This window comes from Tiliqua scincoides, chromosome 5, assembly GCF_035046505.1.
Source record: "Tiliqua scincoides isolate rTilSci1 chromosome 5, rTilSci1.hap2, whole genome shotgun sequence".
Classification (NCBI taxonomy): Eukaryota; Metazoa; Chordata; class Lepidosauria; order Squamata; family Scincidae; genus Tiliqua; species Tiliqua scincoides.
Genome location: NC_089825.1, coordinates 126,309,178 through 126,325,128, shown reverse-complemented (window position 1 = coordinate 126,325,128; position 15,951 = coordinate 126,309,178). Strand labels below are relative to the sequence as shown.

The 15,951-nt window shown below is 47.7% G+C and overlaps 1 protein-coding gene across 1 annotated transcript in view; it reads right to left on the bottom strand.

Moving 5' to 3' along the window:
* POLR2A (RNA polymerase II subunit A) overlaps positions 1-15,951 on the bottom strand; it is a 31,804-nt gene that overhangs the window by 9,965 nt on the left and 5,888 nt on the right. The window contains exons 4-14 of the mRNA XM_066628259.1: positions 11,842-12,015; positions 9,692-9,973; positions 8,302-8,463; positions 7,555-7,775; positions 5,678-5,810; positions 4,831-4,955; positions 3,376-3,586; positions 2,861-3,070; positions 1,735-1,903; positions 1,152-1,246; positions 33-236 (exon numbers count right to left, since the gene is read on the bottom strand). Of these exons, the coding sequence (XP_066484356.1) occupies positions 33-236; positions 1,152-1,246; positions 1,735-1,903; positions 2,861-3,070; positions 3,376-3,586; positions 4,831-4,955; positions 5,678-5,810; positions 7,555-7,775; positions 8,302-8,463; positions 9,692-9,973; positions 11,842-12,015 (1,986 nt within the window). The remainder of the gene's footprint in view (positions 1-32; positions 237-1,151; positions 1,247-1,734; positions 1,904-2,860; positions 3,071-3,375; positions 3,587-4,830; positions 4,956-5,677; positions 5,811-7,554; positions 7,776-8,301; positions 8,464-9,691; positions 9,974-11,841; positions 12,016-15,951) is intronic.

Here is a 15,951-nt window from a genome sequence, read left to right as displayed (position 1 = left end):
GGAAGGAGGCGACAGCCCGACACTCAGCCTACCTGGGAGATGTTGATTTTGGAGCCTTTGGCACCCGACACCACCATGGACTTGAAGTTGTTGTACTCAGAGAGAGACTTCTGGGCAGAGGAGCCAGTTTTGTCCCTGGCATCGTTCAGGATCCTGTTGACTTGGTTCTCAAAGGTCTGCCGCAATGTGTTGCCAGGGGTGGGCTCCAGCTCATTGTTGTGGGCCTTTTCAATTACCTGGAAAGGGGGGGGGAGTGGTAGAACTCTTAACAATGCTCTGCCAAGATTAAGCCCAAACCATCAAAGCCTATTTACTGACTCTTCCTTCCTAACCCCCCCCCCCCAGTCCATCCATCCCTGGATCCCAGTCCCTTGAAAATCTTATCTTCTAACCATGCACTCTTCCCTGCGTACTCCCTACTGATCGCCTGCAAACCCCACACCAAAAAGGACTTTCACAGCAAGCATCCCACGGCCCAAACACCTACTTTCTTCCTGAAGAGACTGCCCCCTCCAGCCATGAAGTCCCCTTTCAGTCCCAAGGTTTTTTTAAAAAGTGAAAATTGGGAGGAACCCACCTCCTTCTCCCAGCAGCTCACCACCCCCAGTGCTCTGCTGCCCCCATTAGTGGCATAGCTAAGGCATTTATCTGCAACCAAGAAGATTTTGTAGCCCTCCCCGCATCAAATTTAATTAAGTAAATAAATAAAAAGTTATTGGTTCCATGCTGAATCATAATAAAACCTCATTGGCACTCAGAACAAACAGTCTCATATAGGTCAGTTTGGAGTTAAGCAAATCCACTTTTTATTCCACAAGTCAGTTGTGTTTTCATTTTCTGGTTAATTGCCCATAACTTTTGATAGAAAACGGATATTTCAATGCCGTTTATTTCATAGCACTCTGCATTAAATTACCTTTCCAATGATATATAACATGATGGTATTATTCATTCATATCAAGATTTTCACTTTGGTGAAAATCATATCAAGAAAATCACTTTGGTGAAAATTTTGGTCACTAGTGTCTAGCTCAGTTTGTTGCCCCCCTAAAGCTTGATGCCCAGTGCAACTGCTACCCCCTGCACCCCCTTAGCTATGCCACTGGTTTGAGGCAGAGTTCTGCAGTTCATCCTCCTCCCATGGCTCATACCTCTATCACATCCTGCTTGGCTTTCTTGATGGTATTCTGGATATCCTGGTAGGTCTTGGCGTCAGCAATGGAATCGCCAATGCCGATGGTGTGACCTGAGGGAGTGAGAGTGAGCTCAAAACTAGGGGGATCACATGAACCACCACCATCCACCCTCCCCACTCTTCCTAAAGTCACGTCTTCCTGCCCAGAAATTAGCACAATGCTGATTCTTACACAGCCACCGCTTCCACATATTGGCAGTGGAGTGTGCCTTCTTGAAGCCCTCTTTTTATGGGACCAGAACCCATCCCCTCCCCACAGGCTCACATTCTACCTACTTATCACCTGTTGGCTGCCAGAGCTTCCTATCAGGCAGTGATCCAGATCATGTGGACCCAAATGTCATGATTTTTCTTTAACATACTGTGTTATCCATATATATGGATAACCTATACACCCCATCAGTGTGTTCAACGACAACACTTGCAGTATTTGAGCAAGATACAATTCCCAGAGTCCTTTGGGGAAGCTGCAGCAGGGAAATTGCCAACCATTTCAAGGGTGAGGCGCCATGGCCGGCAAGCCCAAATTCCAGGCTCACCTTCAATCAGCAACCAGTTGTTGATGACGGTCTGGATGTTGCTATAAAAAAGGCGAGTGACATCGTGGCCCATCTCCAGGTAGGAGATGTGGACCAGGGAGCCGGCCGAGGTGCCCAGAGACTTCTTACACAGGATGCCCATGATCAGTTCTCCATTTTCTACAATGACCTACAGAGGAAAATGAGTGAGAAAGCACTGCTTTCAGTTGCCAGACTGGACACTGCTGAGCTTCACTGATGCTGGGGCACAGTACAGGGGAGTCACTGAGGGCACTACCAGTTTCCATACCCTGATGGTAAGGTCACCCACTTGACACTCGCAGGCTAATCTGAATAAAGTGTGAGTCTGATCTTGTTCTGCCCTCTCTGAATGAAGGTAAAGAGATAGCCAGCCTCTTCCACCACATGGGTTCAGAGCAGAGACCTTGAAGGACCGTCCGCCCAGCATCTGCTCAGGATATTCCCCAACCTTCGGAAGCAAGATGGGCAGCAATGACGAACAGGGCCTCACACCTGGCCTTGCCAACATCTTCCTAAGAACTTCAAAGGTCCTGTTTCTAACACACCGTGCTACTTGCCCAGCCAACTTTTAAATAAATGTGCACCCCACTTTCTGGGTATCTCAAAGTAGCTCTCAAAAAACACAAAACAATGCAATAAAAAGCAAACTAGCAGGAAACATGAATAAATTGCCATTCTCAATAAAATCCGATCATAGAGAAAAGGCCTTTTAAAAAAGATGAATCTTCAAAGGTTTCTCAAACAAGGCAAGTGAAGGGTCCAAGCCAAGCTCCCTGTGAAGGGACTTCCACAGTCAGGGGTCCACAAAAGCAGCAAAGCAGCCCTGTCCTCGATACCTGCCACTGAATTTTGGCAAACTAATGGCAAACCAGAAAGCAAGGGCTTTGCAGCAGTTCTGAAAAGCCAGACAGGTTGAAATGGGATCAGAGGGTGCACATGTTAACCCAGTCTTGGAACATAAAGGCGTGACATGGTGCCAACTGAGATGAGCTACTCCTGTCCAAGCGTGACCCTGGACAACACAGAGCTGGCTGCTGAAAGGGGAGAAGAGTGTGGCATGCTTATCCCCACAGCAACCCTTTCCGGGTCTAGTTCAGAGCAATACCTTGGTATCTCCAGGAGAGATGTGCTTGTAAGGACCGCTGTCTTCATCATCCGGGTGAGTGCTGTGAGTACGAATGCAGTTGATGTGACCTGGGATGATCAGGGAGAAGATCTGCTTGCCAGTCCAAAGCGGGCGAGGCTTCAGAATGGCCGGCTGGGGCACTTTACCGTCCCAAGTGGAAAGGAACATCAGCAGATTCATCACCTCACCCTGAACATGGGCAAGAGAAAGAAAGTTGAGAGGTTTTGAATCCAGAGGAGGCTTGCATCAGGCACTTGAGTGCTAATTCTCTAACTACATGGTACTTTCACATTTAGAACAGGGAATTCCATCCTCCTCCAGAGTCTCTCACGCTATAACAGTTCATGTAACTCAGGAAACAAGGAAAGAGTAAAACAAATAGCCTACTTTCCAAACCTCTAGTACAGTCACTTTCCATGCTTCTCTTGGAGCAAGGGACAGAGAACAGAAACAGTTCCTCTACGCCCAAGCACCGCCCCGCTCCCCTCACTCACCCGCTCCAGGAAGACGTCCCTCTTGGTGAACTTGCGGACGGCTGTGAGAGTGTCCTGCACAATACCCATGACGGGTCTGTTGGACTGAGGCGTGACAATCATGCGGGGAACCATGGCCAGTTCCTGGATCTCAGCTCGTGTCTCCAGGGATTGAGGGAGGTGCAGGTTCATCTCATCCCCATCAAAGTCCGCATTGTAAGGGGTGGTCACACTGTTGGCAGGAGAGGCAATCAACCATGTGAAGCAGAACTCTGGCCAAGGCCAAGGAGCAATCTGCCAGAGTGTGCAAAGAGCCCAAGCAGACTGCATCCTCATGTACAACTGCCGCTCAAGCTGAGACAACTCCAACCCACCCCCTCTAGTCTCAGGTTGGGATTTTTCTCCCTCTGACAATGAAACAAGACCCTCCGCTTGGACATTGGGGAAGGTGGCATTTGAGCCCAGGCTTGTGGAAATACTGGCCATCTGACTTGCAGTGCTGAATCTCAGAAAAGAAGCTTCCGGCATCTATGCTACCCAGGCGTGAGCCCTACAGTTTGGCAAGCGACTCTGTCCTGCCTGTCTCTTAGAAATTACTGTTCACCTTTCAGAGCTTTTTCTACTTGAAGTTCTTTTTTTTAGGATGGGTCATAGCTCAGTGGTAGAGCTCACGTGTTGCAATTCCCGACTGTGGCCATTCCAGTTAGCCAGTGGTGAGAAAGGGGACTACGGCTGGCAACAGCTCTCTAGCAGACAGCTCTGCCAGTTGACAGCGCTGGGCTAAAGACCATCCCGTTCAACAGAGAGCAATTCTGTCTTTTCCAGGTAGCAGGAGGACTGTGCTTCAGCCTTGCAGAGCTCCTGCTTGGTACCAGATGAAGGGGCCTGGACGGCTCAGCAATTCCTCAGTCATCTGGCACCAAACAATGGGTATCAACTGCAGTTCAGCCACCTTGGAGCTTGCATTTGGCTCAGTCTTTGTAACCTACAACCAGCCCCATTCATTTGTTCCCAGGGGGAGCCAACTAATTGTTTTGGGAAGCGTTCAGGGGGAATAAAGTGGCCAGAAAAGAAGCTAGGCCCATTCTGTCAGCTCTTGGACTCCGCCACACACCGCATGGTGTGAACCGTCTCCTCAGTGGCCATATCACCTCGCTGGTACAGCAACGAAAAATTTTAACATTTCAACTGCTTGTTCTCATTCTCCATTGCCTTGTGAAGCTGAGACTAGAAGCCTATACGAAAGACCTAGGTTTTGTTTGTTTTAAAACCTAGGTACAGCACCCTAGAAGGGCATAGGCAGAATGCTAGCAAACACTCATATGCTGGGCGCTACTGTGCAGATCAGGGAACTGGGCTTATCTGCATGACAGGCTTAGAGGAGCCTTGGATCTGAGCTCCACTCAGTCCTCCTTCTCAAGTCACTACTCAGCATGTCCTCACAGCACAAGAGGCACCAAGTGCCTCGCTGCTCACCTGAGATTGAGACGGAAGGTTGACCACGGCAGGATGCGGACCCTGTGCCCCATCATGGACATCTTGTGTAGCGTTGGTTGCCGGTTGAAAATAACAATGTCCCCATCACACATATGCCGTTCCACCTGAAGGACAGCCAAAATAACTTTAAAAGGTGGGTAGGAAGATATAACCAAAGGGGATGAGCACAAACACACTTCTCTAAAGCTACGCTACACAGCACCAAGCTTAGTTTGATGCCAATACTGTACTTCCACCTAAAAAGCATATTTTTAGATCACCTTTGGAGTATAATGCTTCATAAGCTATTATCAACATATGAAAACAATTTCTCTGCCCTAGAGAGCTTACAGTTTATCAAACAAAATTAAAAGAAATCAGTCTCGCTTGTGCTTTGCGCTTCAGCAAAATATCCCACAGAGAAAATAGGCTGGGCCATGTTCAACTAGAAAAAAAATGCCCCCAAACTGGTGAGCTCTGCCAAGCTTCTCTATTTTAGAAGTATCAAACAGGCCTGGGAAAAACAAAGGAAAACTTCAGCTCACTTTCTCAAGCACTTGCCAGCATTTGACTTTTAGGTGAACGCTGTGCAGGGACCACTACAACTCATTTACATCCATAGGGATGGAAGCGGCTAGGCGTCTGCACAGACACTACAGCCTGCAAGCTTTTTAATGCTGCCAGGAGATGCAGACTTGGTATTGACCACACTCTTTCCAAAGCTAGTGTTGGGGGAAGGCAGTGCAGATTCCCCAATTTCTCCTTTCATCAGGCACAATCTTGGCTCCCTCCAGGAACTGCAATGCTCCTCTGCAACCAACTCGCACCCCAGACAAACAGTGCTGACCTTGTAGCCAATCTGCAAGTGGAGGTCACTGGGTTTGGGGTGGAAACGCAGGTCAATCCTGTCACCGTTGTCCCGGATGATGTACTTGGCTCCAGGGTACTGGCTGTTCCCTCTGCGCACCAACTCTTGCAGCCTGGAAGAGTGATGAGAGAGTGGCAAAAATCCCTGGTTCTCCCCTATCTGCCTGCATAATTTTCCCTGACTTATCCTTCCCATCTCCTGGGCAGGTTCATATAGTACACCATCTGCCTGGGTTGCTGAGTCATTCAAATGCAATTGTCATTGTGCCCTTGTTGCTGACCACCTTCAGAAGTATATAAAGTACATTATTCTCTAGAGTTACATTCCCAGAACTAAAGTGGATGGCAAAATAAGCACTAGAGCAAATCAATTTAAAAAACAAAGTCCCTTTGCTCCTGCTTTAAAAACAGCCTTGCTTTGTGATGTTAACACAGAGTCATTAAATAAACAATCCTTCAACCAGTCTCTCTCCAGGTGCTTAGAAAGGCCATCTGAGTGAGCCCCTCCCTTCACCCAGAGCAGGGGTGCCTAAACCGGACCCAGGGGCCACTTGTGGCCCTCAAGGACTCCCAATCCTGCCCACAGGAAGCCCCCAGTCTCCAATGAGCCTCTGGCCCTCTGGAGACTTGCTGGAGCCCATGCTGGTGTGATGCAACTGCTGTCAGCATGAGGGCAACTGTTTGACCTCTCACATGAGCTGTGGGAAGAGGGCTCCCTCCACTGCTTGCCATTTCAGGTCTGTGATGCAGCAGCCACAGAGAAGGAAAGGCTGGTCCTGCTTTGTGTAAGGTCTTTTATAGGCCTTGAGCTACTGCAAGACCTCCATTCATTCATATAAGTTCCATCTCTAATATATTAATTTATGTGAATTTATGTAAATTATTCAAATTTGAAATGTAAATTAATTCTTTTTTATTCCTGGCCCCCAACACAGTGTCAGAGAGATGATGTGGCCCTCCTGCCAAAACGTTTGGACAAGCCTGACCCAGAGCAAAGAGATTATCTTTCTTTCATGTACTCAGGGGGGAGGGTCCTTTCTTTGAGTGCCTGGAGAGAGAATGATTGATGGATTGTCAGGTGGCTGCCTTCTCTCACATTAAGGAGACTATTGTTAAAGGACTGTTTTCCTTTAATTTAAAGGGCCCTTCCCATTGTCTTGTCCCTGGATTTTTCCACAGGTGAAAAATATCTGTAATCCCTTGCACAACTATCTCTCAACAGTAAAAACCCTCTTTTGCAAAATTGTACTTCTTCACTGACTGGGGGTCCCTGATGCTTCACTGGAGGTTGCCCACTTGCCTGGCTAGGTGTGGATGCAAGCACCAAGACCCTGAACCAACATGAATATGCTACACAGGGAAAGTTAAATTGTGTTAGAAACTGTTAGAACTCTGTTTTATTTCCAGCTTGGGTTTTAATCTGTGTCACTCTCTGCTCAACCCATTCCACCTAAACAAGTATTTGTTCTGTGCTTCCTTAAAAGCCTTTTTTTTTTTAACTTTTACTTCAGCCTGTTTATTCTTCCTTCTTCTAATAAACACTTTTCAATGAAGCTATTTCAATCTTCCTGGTTGCAATTTGCTTGGAAAGGAAGAGGTCTTCCCAGATCACCAGCTTTTACTATTTTTTTTACTGTTTAAAACACACCCACCCCCGAAGATTTTGTGGCTTTGCTAACCTTCTGCCTGGTCTTCCTTCGCCTTGGGTGGTGGCAGCAGGCTACCATCCTAGTTAAACCCAGTTTCCAAAGGAGATAGGGTCAGGGGCTGTGCAATATCTGTCTGTCCCAATAACCAAAGGGGTCAACTAAAATTCGGGGGTGTTGCCAAGAGGTGGTAACACAAGAGGCACCTTACCTGTCTATGTTAAAAGGAGTCACGATTTCGGCGAAGGTCATGTTAGCAGCAATGGAGCGAGGTACGCCCACCTGGTCGATGGAGAGGTTGGGATCCGGTGTAATGACTGTTCGGGCGGAGAAATCTACTCGCTTCCCCATCAGATTCCCTCGCACACGCCCCTCCTTCCCCTTCAGCCTCTGCTTCAGAGACTTCAGAGGCCTTCCTGATTTCTGCATCGCCTACAAGTTGGGAGAGCAAGCAAAACCAGATCCATCAGCCCCTGTTCTCCTGCTGGGAAGAAAAAAATTTAATCTAACCTGCTCAGGTTAGACTGATTAACCAGCCTCTGGAGAGAGCAGGAGAATCCCACTCAGGACACCCTCCTCCACTGACAGAAGATTATTTTGAATTAACTATATATTTTGTTGCCAGTTTTCATCCCACTCTTCCTTCCATTACTCAACTCCCTTCCCATCCTCCCATTTATCCTGGGGAAGTAGGTTAGGCTGCAAATGACCAAATGAGCAGAGTTAGCATTTGAACCCAAGGTCTTCACTTGAAATTCTAACCACTGACCTGTATTCCCTCTCAACAGGAACTCCACCTTCCAATAGGCTGTTATTCATTACCATGCAGTGCCATGACTCCAATGGAATAACCACACATTTCAGAGAAAAGATGGGTAAAATTTCAGAGTAAAAAGGTCCACCAAAGGACAATGGGACCATCTCCTAAGGGTGTTGGCACTATGGCCCAGACACTTACACGGGGCAGCCCAGGCAGCTCATTGTCCACCATTGTGGCCACGTGGAACTGCAACAGTTTGACGTCTTCTGCAATGACATGAGCAGCTGCCCCATTTTGCTCGTTTCTCCGCAGCTGGTTGTTGATTTTCACAATATCCGCCAATTTGTGTGTCAGGTCATCCTGGGCAGAAAGGAGGATGGCAGAGCAAACAAAAAGCAGTGTCTCAATAACCTCCTCACATTTTGTATAGGACAAGGCTCCATAAAAGGACATGCCAAACCCCTAGAAGTTGACTCCGTTCATGACCCCAACCCTAACTAGGAACTTTGTCCACTACTTCATTATTATGCAAGTGGAAAAGAAAAAAAGAGATGGGACTTTGATCCATGGATTCCAGTTGCCTGAGGGCCACTGCTCTATTTGGGGTGAACATAGCCCCCAGGTGTCCCCTCCACAAGGAAGTTCTGCTGCTCTGGGGTAGAGAGCCAAGCACTGCATCAGCAACCATTCAGTTTCCCCTCCTTCTTACTGCTCTTTCATATTGAATTAAACCAAGAAGCTCATCAATGTCCCCTACAGAGTGAGGTAGAATTGTAGATAGGGGTTGCTCTCAAACTTCCTTCTTTCCTTCCTGAGTCCCATTTCCACAGCCATCATTCTGAAGTGAGTGGGATGCACAACTTGATCAGGGACACCCTATTTTGCTAAATTTTCCTCCAGAGCCCCATCTGTTAACGATAACACAGTATTTGACAGCCGGCTCCAACACTTTCTCCTCCAGCTACATCTGTCTTTGGAGCCTGAAACAATTGCCAAACCTGAGGAATAAGCCTTTTCACCACTGCTGCTGGCTGCTGTCACTTTTAAAGCCCAGAGCTGAAATTATCAATTTGCTGGCATATATCTCAAGAGCAAACACAGCACCAAATGACCCAGGCCAGAAGCTAGAGCATGCATCTGAATCCCAGCTGCAGCGGGTTAGCCACTGTGGGAAACAGATGCTGGACTAGACAGTCCTTGATCTGATCCAGCAGGCATGCTCTTACATTCTTCCAGTAAAATTAACCTGACCATTGATTGCCAGAATGGGTGAATGATAAAACACAACCGCTGCGGTTGATTAAAAACCCACCCTTGGCAGATTATCCTCAACAGCAACTGCAGAAGGCAAGGCGTCAGACAAACATTTAGCAAGGGTTCAACATGTACCTAACAATATATTGCATTGTACAACTGTAATCTTAAGCTCCAGGATATCTTCCAGAATGCTTGCCCAGAAAGAATTAGCAAACGCTTTTTTCACGTTAACTGTGAGCAATGGAAGAACCGCAATTTAAACCGCTTGCATAGATGTGGAGGTACAACCTAAGCCCTTCCCCCCCCTTTCAAACCCAGTCCAGTTCTCTACCTGGTTCCTGGCAGAACCCTGCATGACAACAGCAGGCCGCACAGAGAGGGGGGGCACCGGAAGCACCGTACAGATCATCCACTCCGGCCGGGCAAATTTGGGGTCCATGCCCAGAATGAAGCACTCTTCGTCTGAAATGCGCTTGAAGATCTCGTGCACGCGCTCTGGGCTCAGCAGGATCTTCTTTTCCTGGGAGTCCTCGTTAACGTGTTTCCACTCGGCATAGAGCTCCAGGCCTGAGCGCCGGATCCTTGGCTGGTAGCGCCCACAGCCACCGTGACCCTTGAGAAAAAGATCTCAGTTGTCAGATAAACCAAGCCGATGAAAAATCAGTCTTGGAGTCTATTTAGAAAGCCAATTTTTACCCTGCCCTCCAAAAAAAGAAGGATGCCCAAGATGGCTTGAAAGTATAACATGCAAATAAATTATACAATAAAGCAGTGCTGCTCAAACTGCTGAGTGCAGCACATCTGGAATGAGGTCCCCATTCGAACTGCATTCAAGCATCCATGTGGCTGCCATGCAATGTCCTCCCCGTTCACAGGAACACTCTGGGCAGTTGCGTCGCCAACCTGACATCCCAAAATGCCATGCAACAGGACATCCAGGTAGCCAGGACTGCCCAGAGCGCCCCTGTCCTCCGAACAGGGAGGACATTGCATGGTGGCTGCGTGGAACCAAAACGTCCACTCACTGGGGAGACGGATCCGTGCAGATGCTGGATGCGGCCCTCAGGCCATGGTTTGCCCTACCCTGCAATGAACTATAAAGCAAGTAAAACAATACAAATCAGCAATGCAATAAAAATCACTAAAAGAACAAGTAGGAGCATCAAAACATTGCCTAAAACAGCCTGCAGCAGCAACAAAGAGCAGTCAAAACAACCTTGCTCTTAGACTATGGGGTGGCCCAGAGTATACTTTAAAGTCCAACCAGCCTGACCCTGTCTTCTCTGGCAGAGTTCCGAGCATTTGTCTCTAATGGCAGACTCCATGTGATTAGCAAAAAATGACCAAACTCTCCCAGAGAGGAGGGACATGTACATCTTTTACTGTGCGGGGTGAGTCGGACCTCAAAATTTGGGCACTTCATAATTTAACCTGCTTGTCCAAAACTGATGCTTATTGACCATACTCAGTCTGAGAGAATCAGTGGAAGTTCTTGCTTTTACTACTGCCAAAAGTCTGAAGAGATCTTGGGTGCAGAAGCTCTACTAATCATAATGCAGAATAATTATGAAGTTCAAGGCACTGAAACTGGGTAAACAGAAAAAGTGCTTTTTGAAGCCAACTCACTACTTCTTTCAACTTAGTGATCTGTCCAGTTATGTAAAATAACAAGAAAATTTAGAGCATAACTATTTTATTTATTTTGAAGTGGTCTGCTAAACCAATCAAATGCATATTTACTTATTGGGTGACTATTTGAACTATTTGAAACGGTGAGTATCTTGAGTGAGGAGAACTGTCTTTATTGACCTGATGGTCCTTCCGTGAACTGTGGTTTTGCTTCTTTATATTTTCAATCTCAGAAAAAACTATGAAGGATTTGGCAAATATAATCAGGCTGGTTCCCAAATTACAGGTGGTGGTGCCTGGGCTTTCATGCAGGCACAGTCCGTCCTTTACGGTGCTTTTGTGCAGGCACCAACAATGCTGGACCAGCAAGAGCCAGTTGTTCTGAGCTGCAGAAAATCCGACTTCCAGAACCAGTGCGTACATTGGAGACCTGATGTAAAGTCATTTATGTGGGTATAAAAGAAGCTGAAGAACAGACTTGAGCCTCCAAAGACAGCTAGGCTAAAAGAGGTCTTGCTATCTCTACAAACACTGTTTTCCTGGATTCACAGAAGCACCAGCAATTAAACTGGATAGAATTTTCATACAGCCTGACCTGGCACACCTATCTCAGTCTGAGAAAAACTGAAACAACTTCTAAAGTTGTATTTTGCACGTTTTTAAAACACCAACTTGGTTCATCCCCCAACTGAATGAGGGCCACAAAAGTAGGAGTGTTTGTGCCTAAGCAGGATCTTGCACAAAAAGACTCAGAATGCAAGGCAGGGAGGAACAGCCCACAATATTACAGCTCAGCACATCAACCCTGTCCCCAGCTTCTTTCGCCTCTTTCAGCAGAGTTGTGCTTCTGACCTTTTCCTTTGTGATGTCCTCGTCACCCTCTGGCTGCTCCACACCGAACTTGTTGTCCATCTCCTCTCCCCCTTCGCATATGTTCTTGCCTTTGCACAGATCATAGACGTGGGTCAAGCGCTTCTTGGGCTGCCCTTTCGATTTGTTCAGGATGTCTTTGATCTTTGGGTTGTTCTGCAGAAAACAGAAGAAAGAATGATGATTATCAGGCCTACACTCTGAGCCATCCCAAAAGCATTCCAAACACTCTATAGCCACAGGTTGACTGGAAAGCACCAGTGGACTGATGGCCAGTTTAGCACTTGCCAGCTATTAGGATTCTTTACTTGCAAGGGTGGCTGGATTAGGTCTGATCCAGCAAAGCACTTCTAAGCAGGAGTCCACAGCTGGGATCACTTAACCCATTAATTATGCCTTAACACTGAGTCTGCACTCTTGCTTTGTAAATTTAAACACACTTTGGCACCTCATGGGGGATTCTAATTTAGAAGTACAGATAATGCTGAATGAAAGTCAGCCCAACCCAGCCATACAATGTCTGTTTACACTGTGATATAAAATGCTACCAGGGGGTCCTATTTTGACATCTTAAGCTGGTAGATAAAAAGCGTGGCCCACTGCATACTTTACTCCAACCAGATGCTGTTAACAAGTGGTTACTGAGGAGCCACTGTTAATTACCCTTAATGTACTGTCCTATGTCTACCCAGAAGTAACGTTCAATGAGTTTAATAAGTTTTTAATAAGATTAATAAGATTTTCTAGTAGAAGCATAAATAAGGCTGCAGGAAGTTAATCTTTTCCTTTTCCTTCCACATTAATTGCTCACCAGTGGTATTTTTGCTGTGTTATTGTGAAAAGAACAATTGTTATTGTGTTATTGTGAAAAGAACTAAGTGCATCAACTAGATGTGAAAGGTGGTACTACAAATATGTATATTGTACTGGCAACCTTCAGTCACGAAAGACTATGGTATCGCGCTCTGAAAGGTGGTTCTGGCACAGCGTCTAGTGTGGCTGAAAAGGCCAATCCGGGAGTGACAATCCCTTCCACACCGGGAGCAAGTGCAGTCTGTCCCTGGTCTGTCTCCCTGGCTATGGGCCTTCCTTCTTTGCCTCTTTGCCTCAGACTGTTGGCAAAGTGTCTCTTCAAACTGGGAATGGCCATGCTGCACAGCCTGCCTCCAAGCGGGCCGCTCAGAGGCCAGGGTTTCCCACTTGTTGAGGTCCATCGCTAAGGCCTTCAGATCCCTCTTGCAGATGTCCTTGTATCGCAGCTGTGGTCTACCTGTAGGGCGCTTTCCTTGCACGAGTTCTCCATAGAGGAGATCCTTTGGGATCCGGCCATCATCCATTCTCACGACATGACCAAGCCAACGCAGGCGTCTCTGTTTCAGCAGTGAATACATGCTAGGGATTCCAGCACGTTCCAGGACTGTGTTGTTTGGAACTTTGTCCTGCCAGGTGATGCCGAGGATGCGTCGGAGGCAGCGCATGTGGAAAGCGCTCGGTTTCCTCTCCTGTTGTGAGCGAAGAGTCCATGACTCGCTGCAGTACAGAAGTGTACTCAGGACGCAAGCTCTGTAGACCTGGATCTTGGTATGTTCCGTCAGCTTCTTGTTGGACCAGACTCTCTTTGTGAGTCTGGAAAACGTGGTAGCTGCTTTACCGATGCGCTTGTTTAGCTCGGTATCGAGAGAAAGAGTGTCGGAGATTGTTGAGCCAAGGTACACAAAGTCATGGAGAACCTCCAGTTCATGCTCAGAGATTGTAATGCAGGGAGGTGAGTCCACATCCTGAACCATGACCTGTGTTTTCTTCAGGCTGATTGTCAGTCCAAAATCTTGGCAGGCCTTGCTAAAACGATCCATGAGCTGCTGGAGATCTTTGGCAGAGTGGGTAGTGACAGCTGCATCGTCGGCAAAGAGGAAGTCACGCAGACATTTCAGCTGGACTTTGGATTTTGCTCTCAGTCTGGAGAGGTTGAAGAGCTTTCCGTCTGATCTGGTCCGGAGATAGATGCCTTCTGTTGCAGTTCCAAAGGCCTGCTTCAGCAGGACAGCGAAGAAAATCCCAAACAAGGTTGGTGCAAGAACACAGCCCTGCTTCACTCCGCTTCGGATGTCAAAAGGGTCTGATGTGGAGCCATCGAAGACAACAGTGCCCTTCATGTCCTTGTGGAAAGATCTGATGATGCTGAGAAGCCTGGGTGGACATCCAATCTTGGGGAGAATCTTGAAGAGGCCGTCTCTGCTGACCAGGTCGAAAGCCTTTGTGAGATCTATGAAGGCTATAAAGAGTGGCTGTCGTTGTTCCCTGCATTTCTCCTGCAGTTGTCTAAGGGAGAATACCATATCAGTGGTGGACCTGTTGGCTCGGAATCCACACTGCGATTCTGGATAGACGCTCTCTGCAAGTACCTGGAGCCTCTTTAGTACAACTCGGGCAAACAGCTTTCCTACAACGCTAAGGAGAGAGATGCCGCGGTAGTTGTTGCAGTCACCCCTGTCACCTTTGTTCTTGTACAGCGTGATGATGTTTGCATCCCTCATGTCTTGAGGTACTCCACCTTCTCTCCAGCAGAGACAGAGGATTTCATGCAGCTCAGTGACGATGATCTCTTTGCAGCATTTTAGGACTTCAGCAGGGATGCTGTCTTTTCCAGGTGCCTTGCCAAAGGCAAGGGAGTCCAGGGCCACGTGAAGTTCTTCTAGGGTTGGTTCACTGTCAAGCTCTTCCAGCACAGGCAGGCACTCAATGTTGTTCAGTGCTTCTTCGGTGACTACATTTTCTCTGGAATATAGCTCAGAGTAGTGCTGCACCCAGCGTTCCATCTGCTGCGCCCAATCCTGGATGACCTCGCCTGTGGCAGACTTCAGAGGGGCAATTTTCCTCTGTGTTGGACCTAGGGCCTGCTTGATACCATCATACATCCCCTTGATGTTGCCCGTGTCAGCTGCTATCTGTACCTTGGAACAGAGCTGGAGCCAGTAGTCGTTAGCACATCTCCTGGCAGTCTGTTGGACTTTGCTGCGAGCAGTTCGGAGGACCTGCAGGTTGCGCTCACTGGGACAGGCTTTGTATGCTGCTTGAGCTCTCCTCTTTTCCTCAATGACTGGTGTCAACTCCTCAGAGCGGGCTTCAAACCAGTCTGCCGCCTTGTTGGTCTTCTTGCCGAATATGGACAAGGCGGTGTTGTAAATGGTATTCTTGAAATGTTCCCATCTGTTGGATGCGTTTGCGTCGGCCGGGCCTGGAAGAGATTCCTCAAGCGCTTGTGCAAATTCCTCCACTTTTCTCTGATCCCGGGTCTTGCTGGTATCAATGCGAGGTCTTCCTTCCTTTTTCGTGTGATACAGTCGCTTTGTTTGCAGTTTCACTCTGCTGCACACCAGGGAGTGGTCAGTGTCGCAGGCAGCACCATGATAACTGCGTGTGATCTTGATGCTGGGAAGGCTGGAGCGTCTGGTGAGGATCAGGTCGAGCTGGTGCCAGTGCTTTGATCTTGGATGTCTCCAAGAGACTCTATGTTGGGGCTTTGTGTTGAAGAACGTGTTGCTGACACAGAGACTGTGATGACAGCAAAACTCTAGCAGGCGTTGGCCATTTTCGTTCATCCTCCCAGTGCCAAACTGACCTAAGCAAGTGGGCCATGAACTGTTATCAGCAGCAACTCTAGCATTGAAATCGCCGAGGATGAACAATGGCTCTTTTACAGGGATTTTCTTGACAGTGGTGGCCAGGTCATCATAGAATTTGTCTTTGGCTTCTGCTGGAGACGACAGAGTCGGTGCATAAGCACTGATGAGAGTGACAGGTCCTGCTGATGACTGGAGCTGCAGGGACAAAATTCTTTCACTTCCCACAGTAGGTGGGATGATGGATTTCAGCAGGGTATTTCTGACCGCAAAGCCAACGCCATGTTCCCTGGTTTCGTTTGGTGGTTTTCCCTGCCAGAAAAATGAGAAATTTCTCTCCTTGACAGATCCGGAATCTGGCAGCCTAGTCTCTTGAAGGGCGACGATGTCCATCTGCAGTCTGCTCAGCTCCATGTCGATGACAGCTGTTTTGCGTGCGTCGTCTATTTCTTGCAGGTCATCAGAGAAGCCA